General features: G+C 33.8%; 1 protein-coding gene across 3 annotated transcripts; it reads left to right on the top strand.

Moving 5' to 3' along the window:
• Positions 1 to 604: 604 nt before the first annotated feature.
• LOC25483206 (polyadenylate-binding protein 2) lies at positions 605 to 6,515 on the top strand. Of its 3 annotated transcripts, XM_013611859.3 has the most exons (7): positions 605 to 705; positions 1,516 to 1,569; positions 2,472 to 2,673; positions 3,428 to 3,498; positions 4,793 to 4,984; positions 5,076 to 5,185; positions 6,211 to 6,515. In XM_013611859.3, exons 3-7 carry the CDS (start codon positions 2,640 to 2,642, stop codon positions 6,254 to 6,256), a joined length of 453 nt encoding a protein of 150 aa, XP_013467313.1. In that variant the 5' UTR covers positions 605 to 705; positions 1,516 to 1,569; positions 2,472 to 2,639; the 3' UTR covers positions 6,257 to 6,515. The 3 variants fall into 3 exon arrangements, with proteins under 3 accessions (XP_013467313.1, XP_039690795.1, XP_039690796.1); XM_039834861.1 differs by lacking the exon at positions 605 to 705 and having other exon boundaries at positions 1,083 to 1,569; XM_039834862.1 differs by lacking the exons at positions 605 to 705; positions 1,516 to 1,569 and adding an exon at positions 1,978 to 2,389.
• The last annotated feature ends 12,717 nt before the right edge of the window (positions 6,516 to 19,232 follow it).

Raw genomic sequence — 19,232 nt, 5'->3', positions numbered from 1 at the left:
CATCTATGCTAAGAAATCACACAAGATCTAATCTTCTAAGTCCTCTTGAATCGGGACAGCCACAACATCTTGAAATCTTAATTTTGCACGAAATCCTTTAAGCTTCTACTCTGAGAATTCATCTTTGTTATGTCTCCGCTTCGACCCCCTTGAACCTTAAATTGTTGAGAAACAACCCCACAATTACCTTCGGAGGTGAATAGTACCTTCTTTTCCTATAGATCCTTGAAAGAAACCAAACTTATAAGTCATACACCACCCTAACAATCTAGATCTCAAATCCTACAAATCACTAAAAAATAGATTTTAAACAAATTTCCATGAAACCAAACACAAAACTTGTTTCGATATAAATTTATTATTTTACTTCCAATTTCAATTGTACTCTCTAATTAATTTAGTGTACACTACTAACAAAATATTACATCAATAATAAATAAAGTTGGTTAAGTAAATTTGTCCTATCTTTTAACATCATTATTACATTTCTAAATACGTTTTGTAATAACCTTAAACCACTTTATTTTGATTTTTTTTAGGGAAATTTTGAAATATTTTCAATCTCCATATAATATAACTTCCATAAAATAAACAAAAAATGAAATGAATGGTTTTGTTGAGTGAGTTAGACATAACTCATATTCGCCGCTGTGTTGGGGGTAAGAATCATCACATTCATTGGGATATGAAGAGGAAGAGGAAGAGGTATTTGATCATGTTCTGTCTTATGTTTTCAACACCTTATCATCCATCAATTGTTTGCATGTTTCTTTTTACTTGTCTTTTTTCTTGATTTCATTCTTTTATCTTCAATTTTTTATATAAATTTGAACAAGTATAATGATAATTATCATGAATGTACTATCCCAAAAACTTTAGTTCTTAGGTTATAACTTATAACACACTAGTGGTTGTTAAATTACATCTCTTACTCTTTGTTGCACGACACTTCTGATTGAAGGTGTGTCCTGGTGTCCGACACCTGCGATTACACTGAATTATGTCATTTTTCTTAAAATTGTATCGGTATTGTCGTGTCCGTGTCAGTATCGTTTCCGATGTTTGTGTCAGTGCTTCATTATTTAACAGTCCTTTGGGCTTGAAATTTGATTGTTTGAACAGTAGAGTCCTACTAAGCATATGCATTCCTCTGGATATCAAGAGTTTGGTAGCATATTCAACAAACCTGTGTTGTTAAATGGCGGCCACGACCCAATGTATGGGGATATCAAGAGTTTTGACAACGCCATAGACCACAATGGCACTTTTATATGATGGTTTTTTTGGTTTTTGTCCTTGTTCCTCCATCCGGAATCGACAACACTACAACCAACCGGATGATTTTTGCACCCATAAATTGAAAATCCATGATACCACTTGCGGCACATGCTTGTTTGAATAGCCTCAGTTATTCCTTTCTTTTTCTATAAGAATCAATATGCTTTTTATAGTTTCCTTTTCCAAATGAAATTAGATGAAATCCAAAGAGTCTGTCTTCATCTATGATTTTTGTAGGTTGGTTTTTCAAATGCAATTCAACAGAGCACATCTACATCCATGGGATTTAAGGTACTTGAAATTGAATCAATCGAAAGTTTGATTGTATCCGAACTTCTTATTGTCTAATAATATTCCCAATGTTCGCAAACAAGAATTTTTATATTATGCTATGTTTGTCTACATGGTTTTTATATTATATCTCTAATATGTCCTGTCGTGCAAATGTTCTTATGCACAGGCTCCCACCTATCTTTTGCAAAATTAAGTTTAATAAAAGACGCGGAAAGTAATGTGATCAAATTCTCGTTGTATGTCGTAATGACATGCTCTGTTCAAATACCTACTAGAGCTTTGCCACCTCATGATCATTAGTGATCTTTGTGTTTTTCTTGTAATGTCTGATTTATTTGTCAAAATAATATTGGTATACAAAGTGATTTATTTGTCTGATTTATGTAAAACTAACATAAATGTAGAGTTTAACAAAACAACATAATCTCTTATATGACAATAGGTAGATTATATTATATTAGAAGTGGTTTTATTATATCGTTAACTAAAATTATGATAAATTATGTTGTCTTACAAAAATCTAAATTTAAGTTAGTTATACATTTTACGATATAAAATGTGAGATGATGTACCAAACATGTGAGAGGAACGATAATCAAAATTGATCTTATCTTAATTGTAGGAACGGACGAATGGTAAAGGTTTGACCTTTGCTCCACTCTATAAATATCGCTTAAGTCACTTTACTCTTTCAACTTAGGTTGTTCTATATCTTCCTCTCTCTCACACCCCGTACTGATAAATCTCTCGTTCTTCATTGTGCCGTTTGTCTTGTGCATGCAAAGTTCTCTTTGCTCCTCTGTTCGTATTCGTGTTGGTATACTTTATATTGTGAAATTGTGTACTGTGATTAAATGTATATCTCATCAATGCATTGATTTAATTTGTTGGCAATTCAGATTGTTTGTTCTCTTCTCTTTTATAATACGAAGATTAGTATCGAAGATTACTGAAAAATCACCAACGATCGTGGCATGGTAAGGTGCTAGTAGGATATTTATACAGATCCTGCTGTTACAACATTCGTAAGAGGCGCATCTTCTTTCAAAGGTACATTACAAAAAACGATGCAATTCGTAAAAGGCACATCTTCAGTCCAAGGTATGGTAAATTTTTTTTCCTATGAATGTGTTATGATTTTACACCTGCTTTCAATTTTACTTTGATATGGAAAATTTAGGTTTTTTGAATGAAATTGGAATTTTTAGGTGAGAGTGATTGTTGGTAAAAACAAAATCTAGTGGGAATTAACATTTCATAATTGCAAATAAAGATTGAAAATTTATGAAATGAACTTTGTGAAAATTGAGTTCAACCATAGAAAATAATTTCTCTTAAATATTTGGTTTATATATCGCTTGAAAATTACACTTTGTTCAGAGTATTGGTTGTGTGTCCGAGAGCTTGTGTTGGGGAGAAGGAGTGACGGTCCTCTCCCTTTCTCAAAATTAATGGATAAGTCCATTACTATGGTTTTGACGTGTACAGACATTTTCAAAATTGGTGACATTAATTAGGCCTTTATACACCTAAACCATAGTAATGTTGATGAATATATCTTTAAAGAAATGGAGAGGATCTCAACTCAGCGAGAAAGGATTGGTGGCTTCGTGGAAAATGAAATTATAGCATGAGAAGGGTTAACACAATAGTTATATTTTTTGCTGTTTGATTTCAAATCTTGTGTCAACTTAAAGAAATGGGCTTCTTTGCATTATAAGGCATATATGATGGATAAGATACTTGTCATTTCTAATGTTGTTTGTTAATATACTACATTTTATTTGAGGCGTTTAAGAACAGTATAAATATCTTTCTGTTAAATGATATTTTAATTTGTAATTTTGATTTGAAGGCTCATCTGGTTCATCGGCAAGTCAAGCTGTGGTGGAAGAAGTTGATGCTCGTTCTGTCTATGTTGGAAATGTAAGATGCTAATTTCATTAGTCTGCCTCTGTTCATTTCATTTTCACTATATTTAGATACTTGACATCAATTTACATTTTGTTTTATATGTCTGTGTGTATTTACATACTCGACACGCGTGCTGATTGTTTTGTGCTAGACTGAAATCCTTTGGTTCAAAGGATGCTGCCAATTAGAATATTATCTAAGCATGGCTATTTAGTTTTAGGTTATCGAAAAGCTTCAGATTTTACCATTTTGCTCAATACGCTGCATTGTATACCTTTTCTTAACACCCAACAATAGGAGTCCTGCTTTTCCACAAATGTGATTCCCTTGAAAGTGTAGCCAAAGGTGCCAAAAGAGGTCACTGAATCTTGCTTGATGCATGAGCCGCATGCCTCTTGCATATGCTAAAGGCGTGCATTGACTGAATCAATGTTGTTCAATGGCAGCCATAGCAGAATGGCGTGGCGGATTTTTCGTCAACTGCCATAGCCAATTTGTGAAGGGATACCCCCCATGGCTGGAATTGTGTGTTTATACAGCGGATTTTTGGGTGTCCACCATGAACAACATAAACAGTGGATATCCTTAAAAGTTCAGTAGTTTTTGTTGTATATTTGTCCGTTTCTTACCTCCCAAAAGAATAATAATTAAACATACCTCCTCCTTTGGCTGCAGATTTTAGAATGGAATTGAATCTTGGATTCTAAGGAAATATGCTTCTTGGCTGCTGAAATAAGTTTAAGTCATCTGTATTGATTTGTGTAGACTGTATAATATACATCGACCATTCATAAGAACCTCAAAAGGACTTTCATCTCTTGCCGTATTAGAATTTGGGTTGGGACTTGGGAGACCCAATAGCGTGTGGCCCAATGGATCTTGTATAGACTCTAATCCATCTTAGAATTTGGGTAACTAACTTGTTAGGTGATGACTGTCCAGTGTCCACCACTTATAAACATATTCTCCGGCCGTATCTTATCCAACATGGGACTGTTAACATACCGTAAAATCGAAGAGACCGTAACCACACATCAATATAAAGAGATGAATGCCCAACCTGCTTGGCTAAGTGTCTAACTGTATAATGCTTGTTCTACATTTTAGTGCTTATTTTCAATTTAAGCTTTGCACATTCCTCTTGCTGCTTGCACAGGACCGCATACATGTCCATGTATTTGATACCTTGACAGTTGTGATGTCTTATTATCACATTTGTACTGCATGTTGAATTTATTTTTTTTATCGGAAATTGTAATTTCATTCTAACTTTTTAAATCCTCAACTGAACATATTTGTGATGCAGGTTGACTATGCATGTACAGCCAAAGTTGTTAAACAGCATTTTCAGTCATGTGGGATTGTGAGTCGAGTCACGATTCTCTTGAATGAATATTGTCTACCCAAAGGATGTGCGTATGTTGAGTTCCAGAACATTGATGCTGTTCCCAAAGCTCTGTTACTTAATGAGTCTGAGCTTTACGGTCGGAAAATTAAGGTCTGTATCAGACAATCAATCAAAATGCATTTTGTCTCTGAGTTAGTTTTCACATTAATGTTGTATATTTAAATTCTACTTTGCACTTCAGGTCTGTGCTAAGCGTACTAACATTCCTGGAATGAACCAACATCGTGGGAGAAACACTTATGTTTTAAGATCCAGGAGGCCACCTCCAGTGTATCGTAGACCTGGATATGGGTAAGCGAATACCGGAAACTTGAAAAACCTGGATTTTGATGAGTAAAAAATTAGTTGAAACTTCAGAAATAGTGAAAACAATGAATAAGTCATTTTTACTATTTCTTATGCAAACATTTGAAAATAGGATGCAGAGTGAAAATAAAGTGACATTTTTCTAATTATAAGTGAAAAAAGAGTACTTTTCTGAAATTAAGTAGTCTTTTATTTTCAACCTTTTATTTGATGAGTAAAAATGGGGATTGTTGCTTTTATTTGTCTCTGCTACGTGGTGGGTGAATTTTTGCTATAACTGGTTTTTACAAAACCATGAGTTTGTTTCTGCGATTCAAATACTTCTCATTATAGATCTCTTCGCCTTCAATATTTTAAACGTTAAGTTCTCAATTTCAGGTAAAAAAGTTTAAAAAATGACCTTCTCCATTGCAACCATGCTAATGAAAAACGAGTCCCCCCGCCCTGCCCCACCCCACCCCAATGCTGGTTGTAAAGATAATTAGGAACTATTTGGTTTAAGAAAATATATTGTACTGTCATTTCCTTTTATATTTAAGTATAAAAGTATCATTTTGTTTCCTGTTTTCAAAGATTTATATAAGAAATAGTGAAAACAACAAATAGTCATTTTCACTATTTCTTATACAAACATTTCACAGACACGGACACCGGAAACGACAGTCACACGGACACGGACCCGTCGACACCAGTCAAATTTTGAGAAAATGACATAATTCAATGTAATCACGAGTGTGAGTGTATTGTCGGTGTCTGACACGACACGTGTCGGACATGCCTTCAATCAGAAGTGTCGGTGCAACAGAGTAAAATAGAAACTAAAGTAAAAATGAAAACAGAATATTATTTTCTGCAATCAAATAGGCATTTATTTTCAACAGTAAAAAAGCTTCTGTTAATTTGAAACCATATAAGCATCCATGCTGTAGTCATTCTTTTTGTGACAAAATATTTTTGCAATCTTCACTTCCTTTACTGATCTGTAATGACTAAATCGTTTTGGTTTGCAGAAGCGCTCCAAGGTTTAGACGTTCCATGCGATACAGACCATACTAGAGGCCGGCTAAGTTTCGTAAGGAGAAGGCATTCTTTATTTGCCATTTAATTTCCATTGCTGGGGAATGAACTTCAGTTTTATTATACTCTTGGATAATGCATTTTCCTTTTTCAACTCTTGATTTATGGTATTGTAAGTTTGATATTTACTATTAGATTTCTGTACTTGTATGTTCCTAGATGATTGACTGCCAAGGTTTACTTGTATACCTTGATGATGTTCTCAGTAAGACTATATTAGTATGTGTTGGACATGTGAGAGTTTGTTAAAAGGATTTTAAATTTAGTTTTATAGCATTAATTTGGTTAAAATAGAGTTAGAGAAGTCAAGTAATCTACAATTTTCAATTTTAAAGTAGTTTTGATGCAAAACTATTGTACATTTTCAACCAATGCCGAAACTATTATTTAGCACCTAAAATCAAATTGAGATTTGGACAGATGCTCCCCTATCGTCTTGCTAACGAATCCTCGTGGAGAGTGCTTCCCTAAGTTGTTTAAGCAATTCAAATTAAGAAATTAATCTTAGAAAATAATTCAATTTACAATGTATTGAATACACAAATTTTCATAAAAATGTACTATTCAAAGATTTTTTTAAAGTGCCCTGCAGCACATGTTAGTATTTTCTTCGTAGTATTTTTAATTGAGATTTGCTACCAACATCATTCATAGTAAAATAATGGTAGCAAAATCCATATTTTCTTTTAGTGCACTGCATTTCCTTCCCTATGAATGTGAGTGCATAAGCAATTAAGGCTTCTAGCTATTAGCTTAGAATTTTGCAATTCTACTTCTTAAGCACCAAGAAACTTGTATATTTTGATTGGTGACCCTTACAACCAGTTCTTAATCACTTTCTATTCATATGTTCTTCCCGTTCATCTCCTTAGCTTTCTCTATTGCACACATAAAAAAAAGGGCAACCCGGTGCACTAAAAGCTCCCGCATACGCAGGGTCCGGGAAGGGGTCCCACCATTGTTGGTGTATTGTACGCAGCCTTACCCTGTTTTTTACACAAGAGGCTGTTTCCAGGCCTTGAACCTGTGACCTTTCAGTCACATGACAACAACTTTACCAGTTGCGCCAAGGTTACCCCTCTCTATTGCACACATAGCTGCACATAATTCTCCAGTGATGCAATAGCATTGCCAATGTTTTGCACAAAACCTCCGATGGCAGTGATGAAATTGAGACTAATTTGTTTCGAAATTGTTTGCAATTTCTTTCTATCCAAATACTCCAAATAATGTGTAGAATAGAAGAAGTCATCATCTGTTGCACATAAGGACTCCATCTGCCAGTGCATCCCATGATAGAGCCATGCCAACTAGTAGTTGTATATATCAATGTGTTGATTAATGTTTCCTCATTCTTCCTGCAAAAACAACATACTGACACAATAGCTCATCCTATTTTTTTGAGGTTTTCATAAGTTGGTAATCTCCTTTGAGCAAGTCACCATATGATGAAAGATCTTGTTGGAGGGACATAGCTATTCCATGGTAACTTAGCACTTGAGCCTCTGACATAAGCATAAGCAATTTTGTTAATAAGTTCACCATCCAGTGAATTTTGTTGAAGGTTCGGAGGGTAGAGTTGTATCTATGATTTCCTGTGCCAGTATTTGATCCCATTTATTTAGAATTAACTTACTTTATTATATATAAGATAAATACATACTAGATTTTAAACATTGTCTTTTTTTGTGTAAACTTGTTATCCTTTGAGTGCAACTACAGAGACTAATCGCTCGTCAGATAAGACCTCTGTGAATGCCAAAACATATTTAAAACTGCTGCATTTCTAACGTTAGATTTGAACCCATACCTGTAATTAAGCTTAAAAGATCATTTGTCATCTCATTCAAATGCTTTTGGTAAACCTGCTCTTGGAAATGACGGATCGGAGAAGTACATTTTCCTTGTATTTTTATCATTGTACCAAACAGGCAAGCACTATTATACCCCAAACCCCTGTTAATTAATTTCTCACAATAAAATGTTCTGATAATTATTTTCATTGATTTAATTAGCACATTAGAAGAAAAAGAATCCGGTTAACTTGTCGCATTTTAGACCGATCTCCTTGATTGAGTGTATATACAAGGTAATAGCAAAGGTTCTAGCAAATAGACTTAAAAAGGTGGCTGGCACAATTATCTCAGAAACACAATCGACGTTTATCGCAGGAAGGCAAATTCTGGATGGCATCTTGATAGCGGATAAACTCAACGTGGCAATCTGTAATTGACGCGGTGAGAGTCAGGCTGTCGAGGTTGAATCATAAAAGTTCGTTATGGTGGAAAGACATTCTGTAAAGGAGTGGGGAATTAACATATGAGCATTCTGTAAAGGAGACCTATAAGAAAATCATGTCCAGTTTCAATATTTCGACTGATCCTTCATGGTCGAGGGCTTGGCATAAAGCAGTTCCGTCAAAAGTTTCGTGTTTTGCTTGGAGAGTGTTTCAAAATAGAGTAGCTACAAAAGATAATCTTTATAAGAGAGGCGTTATAGATCATGGGTCCATCTGGTGTGTTGGTGAATGTGGAGCCGAATAATCTGTCACTCATTTCTTTTTTGAGTGCCCGGTGTTTGCAGGTACTTGGTATATGATTAGCAAGTGGCTTGGGACGTTTACACATACCAAAATGAAGGTCTGGCACACTTAAAATCAATTTGAAGGACTGATTGGCACTGGCAGCAAGAGAGTTTTGGCTAGTAGTCTTAGTGTGATTTGGTTTACGAGTATTTGGAAATTGGAAGGCAAGGAATGACAAACTATTAAAAAAAGAAAGATATTGTTTCGGAAAATATTATTGAATCAGTTAAGCTGTGCTCGTGGAATTGATTGAGATTCAAGGCAAATAGCACGAATTATAATATGAATCAATGGTTCGTGAATCCCAGAGCATGTCTCGGATGCGTGGATTTGCAAGGATGATTATGATGAGGTAATGATTCACACTTTCTGATATAATGGAGTGGTCTGCAGTGTTCGATCAGGTTTGGAGGTTGTATAACATCTACAGGTGCCTCACTGTGTTTGTATTTTCCTGTATGGATGTAGTTCACAATTAAACATCTAAATGTAGTTCACAATGACACTCCCTCCAACCAAGGATCGTTTAAAATGGAGTCTCACCATTACCCACTCGACACACCACCCCATTTGCAATCCAACTGTCGTCATCGGAAACTACTTTATCTCTAATACCACATAAGTCTTTCCACTAACCTGACTCATTACTGCCCCCTTCGCTAATATGATCCCTTGGCCCCAATTAGCTACCAGCACCTTGTACCACGACCATCCCTGATCAGCGTACACCTCTAACACTACTTCCATAACAATGCCAAATTAAATTCCTTAATCCTCCTGACACCCAAACCTCCTAACTCCTTATCAGAACACGCTTTATCTCGATGGATCCAATTAATTTTGCTTGCTTCCTCACTCCCCTACCCCCCACAAAAAAGAATTAAAAAGGGATTCAATTAATGAAATTATACCTGATGGTACCTTGAAAAAGGAAAGAAAGTAATCCAGAAGCGAAGACAAGATAAATGTGTTAAGAAGTCGACCATCCATTGATAAGTTTTTACTTTTCCAACTTGACAGTCTTTTACGGATATTATCGACCAAAGGATACAAGAAAGAAAGACGGCGAGGATTACCACCAATAGGAAGGCCCAAATAAACAAAAGGTATTTGGCCATTTTGCAATTCAACACCACACTAGCTTCCACTAACCATGACTTTGCTACATTTAGCCCTTCCAACAAACTCTTGTGAAAATTAATGGGTGATCCTCATATGAGTACTCAAATAAAAACATTTTGCTTCAAGGCTCTAACATTACCCAAACTCTTCTCCCCCACAATCAACATGTTGTCAACAACATTGTAAATTGGAAATGCGCAAACTAGATTTCGTACCAGCACCCAAACAATGAACACAATCATTTTTATTAGTAGCCAAAAGTTGAATAAACAAAGAGACTCAATCCAAGTTCCACTTTGTATGCAATTGCCATGGTACTGAGGGAGGAAAACTTGTAAATTCAAACTATCAACTTCAAGTGGCTCCGTTGGGATGACTTCAAGTGGATCCATAATTTGAACATGATAAAAGTAAGTGTATGAGGGAAGTTCAATTTACTCTTTAATGAACTTAAAAACAAAGCAAAGGGAAGCAAAAAAAAAAATATTCACTTTTAAACGAAACAATAATATTCACTTTTATAAGAAAATTTCACTTTTAAAAAACTATACCAAAACTCATAAAAAGTGAGAAAGAAAGGAAGATCAAACTCATAAATCATAATGCTCAGTATTTGATGATTAACTATACCAAAACTCATACGAGTAAAAAAACTATAGCAAAACATATAATAGACTATTCCATTATTTTTATTATTCCAACTATATAAATTTCAAGAAGATATATTTGATGATAAAATTACATAGCAAGAGTATTATTTTCATGACCAAGTTGCCTATGTTAATAAACGATAGCAACTTTTGGATTCCATGGAAAACAATCTAACGAGGTCCCCTTAATCCTACATGGTCCAGACGAATTTATAAACCAAGTACAGTCTCGACATAATTTGGCATCTCGTTTTTGTACATAAATATCAAAGTGTTGAAAATCATTATTCCATGTAAATCGACAAAACCATAAGGTTACACTAACAATGGGATGAGGCTTCAAACTGAAAGTGTACATTTCTTGAAAATTTATTCTTCCAAATCCAGCATCATGATGTTTGTCTTTACAATGAACACCGAGTACAGTATTGCTCATGTTGTTGATAATGTGTTCATATACGGTAGGAAGGAAAGAATTAGCTTTACCAAACTGCAAAACAACGAGAATAGTCAGTAACATTGAAACTAAGAATACAATTTTTGAGACTGAACCCATCATACTTGCATAGTAGAGTAATGGACCATATGATCTGCTTCTTGTTATATATCGTGGAAGCTCATGAAGGTGACTTTTTTGTATGTTTCGAAAATTACATATATTAATTGATTTTTTTTGACAAACATATATTAATTGATCTTTAGACCAAAAAGGTGGTATAATAATGCAAATTAATCTTTTGACCTTTATTTTTTTTTTTTAAAATTATTTGACCAAATAGGTTGTGCAATAAATATAAAAAAGAATATTGTATAATTTTGAAAGTTAATATAATAATGAATGATTTTTTTTTTATAAGAGTTAAATTAACTTATTTCATTCATAATATCAAACTACAAGATGACATATGATCGTGACATTGGGAACTAGCATTTTGTTTTTTGATGAATGGTAGGGGGCAAGGCCCCCACCAAGAAACTAGATTAAACCCTAAATGGGTGGAATCAAATAAGCATCTCTTACGATAGAGTTAACAAGGAAAATAGGAGCTGAATAAACAAACAACATTAGCATTATTAAAGTTAAAACCATCCTTGGCAAGCATATCAGCTGCTACATTAGCTTCCCTGCATATGTGATGGATAGTGGCACTTGGAAGCTTGCTCAAAAGAGTAGTTATTTTGGAGCTAAGGCTAAAACAAGGGTGAGAGTTGGAACAGCCTTAGTTTATCAATTTGATAGCCATTAAAGAGTCAGATTCAATCACAGTATGACTCATTTCTCTCACAATTGACAATTCAAGACCATGAAGAATACCCCAAAGCTCCGCTTGAATAGCTGAACAAGCTCCCAGCTTGAACGAAAACCCCCAAAGAAATTTTCCCAATGCATCCCTCGCAAGACCACCACAAGCAGCTAGAGTTCCGCTGTTTTTAACAGCCCCATCAGTGTTGATTTTAACAGCACCTGCAGGAGGTGGAGTCCAGCAAGTGACAGAAATAACAATGTTGAGTTTGGATGCATTTGGAACTCTCAAATTCAAAGAAGACCAAGCTTCTCTGATATTTGCAACCATAGCATAAATCCTTTGCAGAGAGGTGGATGTGGAAGGCATATTGTTGTTGAAAATGAAATTATTTCTAGCACACCAATATAGTATCAATGGAGACAAGACTATGTTGGGAACTAGCATATGACAATGATGTCTTTTTGACAAAAATAAAACAACATTCCTTCATTCATTCAAATTGAGACTACATCAGATACAATAACATGTTCAATATTGTTAAGAACGTAAATGGTGAATCTGCGAACAAACTCAAATTATCCAAGTTAATAGCATACAACGACAAAAATGCCTGCAAATAATTTGATAAATTCTAAGTCACCAAAATACACATGCTTCCAGATCTGCAACGTCGACGTCCAAATCATTGATTAAATCTGTAATTGACTGAAGTTGATCTTTCAATAAAACCAAATGAACACCGCAACAGGACGTGAAATCAAATGCCACACTGATCGACGAAGAACACAACGCCTCACTCAGACGACGAAATCACAAAAAACACAAAATGAAAAACTTGATATGTGTGAAAACTACTTATTTAAATTGAAAGAAAGGGGAAAAAGATGCAGAGAGGTGATTCTAGATCAAAAAATGACCTAAAACCACCTCTCCTCGATTAATGAAGGAGAAAGAAAACTTAGAGAGAAGGTGAAGTTTCTCTCACTAAAGAGCCACATCATTTGCATGTCGCCTAATAAAACTTATCTTAAAGTTTGGTAATCTATAAAGTGAATCTTTATAATAGTTTAAAATAGTTCCTAATTCATAATTGCTACCGATTTTGTTAGAGATGTCGTCAACCACTTGTTTATAGTCATGTTCTATGAAAACCATCGTTAAACCTAGATTTCCAAGCCAAATTATTGCCTCTGTTAGACCGCACGCTTCCACTTCATGTGGTTGTGGAATTCCTTGAAACCAAGTTGTTTTAGCTGCTATATACTCGTCGTTTTCTCCCCTCAAATGCATTCCAACGCCATAGCACCTTTGATCCTTGAAAATTGAGACGTATAAATTACATTTAACCCCACCAAAGGCTGGTTTTCTTCATCAAATGGTGTTGCTGCTGCTATGCCGTTCTATTCATGTGCCACTGATCAAACTTGATTCATTCTCCATTTGTCGTTGCTTTGCGCGTACATGTTGCCATTGATATAAAGATTCACGCGCCAACCCAATTGATATTGCAGGTCGTGTTTCCACATCATCCCATAGTCTATCATTTCTACGCTTTCAAATACACCACATGGTCATAGCAAACATATGTAAGCTATCATGAGATAGCAATTCGAGCAGTAGGAAGAAGAGATCAACAAAACCATCAACTATTTCCAATTTATCCTTAATAAAATTCCACAGCCCCGCTTCGACCTATACTTCCTCCACTTTATTGCAACCAAAGAAAAAATGCCATTCATTTTCATAAGATCCCTCACAACGAACACATATCCGTACATTAAACTCAAATAGTGCGAAGTATTTCCCTTGTAGGAAGGCAGCCCCTTGCCGCACGCCACAAGAAAACTTTTATTTTTTTGAGGGATTTTAATGTTCCATATTTTCATCCAGTTATCAGGAACTCGTAAATCACTATTATCCATAAAATTTCCATGATGTAGTGATACGTTGTCTTTACATTATACTCCCCGTGTGATGTAAATTTCCAGGAACACTTATCTTCACCCATATCCTTGAATATGGGCATATACAATATTTGGTTTTCCACATGTTGGTCATAATAAAGATTAACCAAATATGTCTTCCAATTTCTGGTATCATTATCAACTAATTCCCTAACTTTGATGTTGTATGCATTTAGTTGCAAGGTTGCCCAGATCATTCCACCTTCAAATGTTTTGACCATGACTTAATCTCCATCTAAGGCTTCCATTGACAACCACCAGTGAAGTATGGATACTATGCCATATAAAACTTGTGTTATATATGCCCCAGTTTTGGAGGGCTCTTACTTATGTCTGCATCAGCATTCTCTTGAACCCATGTTCTCATTTGCATTAGTAGTAAGTTCCAAATTGACACCATTACACCTCAAATTCTCTGTATTAACCAAACTGACACCATTACATCTATGAGCCAAGTCTTATGATGTAGTAAAGTAATGTCACGGCAAAAACCTTTTCTTTAGCATTGATGTTGAAAAGCATTTCTACGAAGTTGACATTGTTATTGTATCCGTCAACACAACGACTAGAACTTGCGGTCTAGGAGTTGGCAAATCTGCAGATTTGACATATTGGGATATGTTGAAAAGACTATTTTTTTTTTACTGAATGATAAATTAATAAATAAATGCTTATGATTAATATATATGTTAAATATTAACAATATTATAACAACATAGATTAAATTTGATGAATTTATTAAAAACTTCCAAAATTTCATCAAAATCCTCCTCCAATACAATTTTTGAGTTCTCTATGTGAGGAGAATTTTATATAATGAAGAAAAATGAACCCCCTTAAATCTCTCTCCTTCCAATGTCCTCTATTTCTTCCACTTCATTCTTTTTTTTTCAAAGTCCTCCCCTCATTTCCCCTCCAAACTTGCAAACAAAGCCCTAAAGGAGGGAAAAATAGTGTACTTTACTCGATTTTTTTTTATAAGAAATTGTCAACAAAAAAACAAATTATTTTACAAGATTTGTCGATTTTTTTTATTAGATAAATTATAAAGTATAATACAAAGTATTGATTTTAAAAAGAAAAAGAATAAAATAGTAAAATTATCATATAAGTCAAAAGAAACTATAGCAAAACTTATAGCAAAACTTATAATAAATCATTCCACTATTTTTGTTATTCCAACTATATAAATTTCAAGGAAATATTTTTGATGATAAAATTACATAGTAAGAGTATTATTTTCAGGACCAAGTTGCCTATGTTCATAAACGATAGCAACTTTTGGATTCCATGGCAAACAATCTAAAGAGGTCCCTCTAATTCTACATGGTCCAGACGAATTTATAAACCAAGTACATTCTTTTTCACAAATTTTGGCATCTCGTTTTTGTACGTAAATATCAAAGTGTTGAAAATCATTATTCCATTCAAATCGACAAAACCATAAGGTTACACTAACAATGGGATGAGGCCTCAGATTGAAAGTGTAAATTTCTTGAAAATTTATTCTTCGAAATCCAGCATCATGATGTTTGTCTTTACAATGAACACCGAGTACAGTACTACTCATGTTGTTGATAATGTGTTCGTATACAGTGGGAAGGTAAGAATTAGTTTTTCCAAACTGCAAAGCAACGAGAATTATCACTAACATTGAAATTAAGAATACAATTTTGGAGACCGCACTCATCATATTTGGATATAGTAGAGTAATGGAACATATGATCTGCTTCTTGTTATATAACGTTGAAGCTCATGAATGTGATTTGGTTGCATGTTTCGAAAATTACATATATTAATTGCTATTTAGATCACAAAGGTGTATGATAATGCAAATTAATCTTTTGACCTTTTTTTTTTTTTTTGTGAAAATCATTTGACCAAACAGGCATTGCACTAAATGTAAAAATAAATGTTGTATAATTTTGAATGTTAATATAATAGTATTGAATTTGTTTTTTATAGGAGTAAAATTAACTAATTTCATTTATTACAATAAATGTAAAAAAGAATGTTTGTATAATTTTGAATGTTAATATAATAGTATTGAATTTGTTTTTTATAGGAGTTAAATTAACTAATTTCATTTATTGCAATAAATGTAAAAAAGAATGTTTCTATAATTTTGAATGTTAATATAATATTGAATTTGATTTTTATAGGAGTCAAATTAACTAATTTCATTTATTGCAATAAATGTAAAAAAGAATGTTTGTCTAATTTTGAATGTTAATGTAATATTGAATGTTTTTTTAATAGGAGTCAAATTAACTCATTTCATTTATAATATCAAACTAGATACATCATGTGAGCCTAACTCTGTTGATATGAACATACATTATTAAGATGACATATGATCATGATATTGGGACTTAGCATATGAGATGCCGTAATATCAAACTCACTTAAAAACTCATTTTAAGAGTTTTCTATTCGGTTTGTCGTAAGTATGACCTATTAAGCATTGTCATGCTTATTTGAAGTCTTTTCCAAAGAGTAAATTGTTTTCAATTATTTAAACTTACATATAAAAAACACTAATAGATATTGTCTTATCTTTATTTCTTCAAAAAGAGCAGATACATTGACCCACTTGTTAAAGAAGTAAGATAACAAGACAATGCCTAAAGTCTTTCCTTACACCAGAATGAGGTAAACTATACAAGTCCATGACAATGCCTAAATGCTTTATTTATTTGTAATCGAGAAGTTCTTTCTTTGTGATAAATAATTATTCACTTCCGTAGAATATTGAATCATTTGCATCTATTCTCTTTAGGTCTCAAAAACTCATAGTTCATAAATTCTTTAAGATTAAACACATTATCTTATAATCACTTTGTGCTTTGAGTCATATGATTTGCTAGGGTGCTAATAGGGATTGTAAGTTGGTTCTTTCAAAGAAATTGATTGGGCTTAATCAAGGTTCCAAAGTGAAGTGAATAATCTGTCTTAGGGGTTCTTTCTAATTGTTCTTGTGTTCAAGGGGATCCATTTGTCGGACGTAGCATCGAAGAACTTGAGTGATGAGTTTGAATGATTGCACAGGTGATTGAGGATTCGAAGACATCGAGAAGCACCAAATTCAAAGGTTATTTGAAGTTTGGGGGAGTGCTTACATGGGGGTTGAAGAAGTAGGATAGTTTCAAGGAACTCTTGTAATCACATTTCTATTCAACATTGTTACTATTAGTGGATGACCTTGCTGGAGGCGTTTTTCACCAAGAACAGTAGACGTAGCCCGAAGCGGGGATGAAAGGGTGAACTACTATAAAAATATTGGTGTCATTCTCTTTTCCTTATCCTCTTTAATTTTGATAGTTGTATATGTTAATTGATTAATTGATAGAGTAGAAATTAATATTGATCTATAAGTTGTTTTTGATAAAAATTGATTTAATTTCTTAAATTTGGTTTTTACTATTTTGCTTGGATCAATTAGTTTCAATTACTATCTAATTCATCAATTGCATATGCATTGTGTTTTTGATTGATAGCTTGTTATATTTTCTTATAGGTTTGGATTTGAAATTGTCTAGTTTTGCAAATTGTTGATATTTGATTGTAATAAGATTTATCTTGTGAATCTTATTATCACATAGTCTTAATTTTTTGTAATTGTTGTGATTGTTCAAGTTTGTTTCCAATTAGTCAAAACAATTCAAATCGCTTTCGCTAAAACTCCGTAAAAAACAAAAAATCAAATCGCTACCCCCCTCCCCCCCCCCCAAAGCGCGCAACCACACACACATAGAGAGAGAGAGAGAGAGAGTAATTATACTAGTTACTCCTACAATTCAGGAGTAGTATAGTCTTTTTGCACTTACAAGGAATTTTCACAGACATCGCACATGAGAAACTATCTCATGCGTCCCTGCGCACCGTACCATGCACCCCACACATGGAAACAGCCGGGGAGCATTATTTGCTTAATTTTCAAGTCTATTTGTTTATAATTTTTTGATTTTTGTTGTTGTTAGGGTTAGTTTAATTTTCTATTTTTAGTATTAGGTTAGATCCTAAAAATTGGGGTTAGTTACTAGTTTATAGTTTAGGTTTATCTTTTAGGAATAGTTTGTTTTGGGTTATATCTTAGGTTTAGTTTTATTTCAAATATTTTTAGATTAGGTTAGTTTTTATTTTTCTTGTTTATAGGTTAGATTTAATTTAGTTTGTTACTAGTTTATCAAAATTAAAAAATGTAAAAAGATCTAGTTTTTTATAGTTTCTTTTAATCTGGTATGGAGGTTATATTTATTTTATTTTTAGTCATTTTTTTTATATTACAAGAAAAACCGAGAATATATATATATATTTTTTGTTTCATTTTATTATTAGTCTAATTCTCTACCGCAATCTCTTTTTAAAATTCATTGCGCGTTGATTTATATGTGGTGACGATTCAGGTACCTTGGTATGCGACTCTGACATCGATAAAACTGAGAGAGCTATTCCGAAAACCACCCGAGGAGCAAGAGAAGAGCAATTGTTCCACTTTCAAGTTTTAGTGACTTCTCATCTGACGAAGAGATGGGACAACCAGAACGCATAACACTAGAAGATTACGGGAGGCTTGACAACATTGATGAAGTCGCCCAGGGTTCCAACTAGTGAACTATGTCCTCTTTGACATCAAACACTCAGTTCTCGCCGCACTAAGGGAGAACAAATTAATCTTAGGTAGGGAGTTTGAAGACTGTAATTCTCATCTAACTCACTTTTTAGAAGCTTGCAGCACCATTAATACAACGGGAGATCGGAGTCCGACAAGAGGCTTCATTTGTTTGTCTACACTCTAATGGATGAACAAAAGATTGATTTAACGCACTTCCAAGTGGCACCATAGCTACGTGGGATGATATGAAGAAAGCATTCCTCCGTCGCTTATACAAGGGATCTTCACTATAATCACACTTGATTACAAATGTTCAAGGACACAACAAAGAGACTTCAAATGCTCAGGCACACTAGCAAGAGATTTTCAAATGCTTAATCACGGTTGAAAGAGACTTCTGAGTTTACAAATAAAGTAATGATTTACTCTTGATATACAATTAGAAGTGTAAGAAATTACAAGTAGAACAAACTCTATAAACTTATAATTTTTAAGATATAAACTTAGTAGCAAATTCTTAAGTGTTCTATGCGCTTTTAAATTTGACACAAAGGGCACACCGAAAATAGAAGAATCACATTTTTATTCTTTAAGTCTTCAACTCCTTAAATAGGCAAGAATTTGAGAGACGTTTGAAGAGGTGCCAACACATTAAGAGTCATCGAGAAGTTTCAAATCAATGATATTGGACCATTTCCTGATATGGATAATGTCGTTGATTAGGCATTTGAAATTCCTTTACTGCAACTGTAATTATATGTTCATTCACTTTG

The sequence above is a fragment of the Medicago truncatula genome, chromosome 1, assembly GCF_003473485.1.
Source record: "Medicago truncatula cultivar Jemalong A17 chromosome 1, MtrunA17r5.0-ANR, whole genome shotgun sequence".
In the NCBI taxonomy this organism is placed as follows: Eukaryota; Viridiplantae; Streptophyta; class Magnoliopsida; order Fabales; family Fabaceae; genus Medicago; species Medicago truncatula.
Note: the sequence above shows the minus strand (reverse complement) of the source record. Positions and strands in the feature narration are given on the sequence as shown.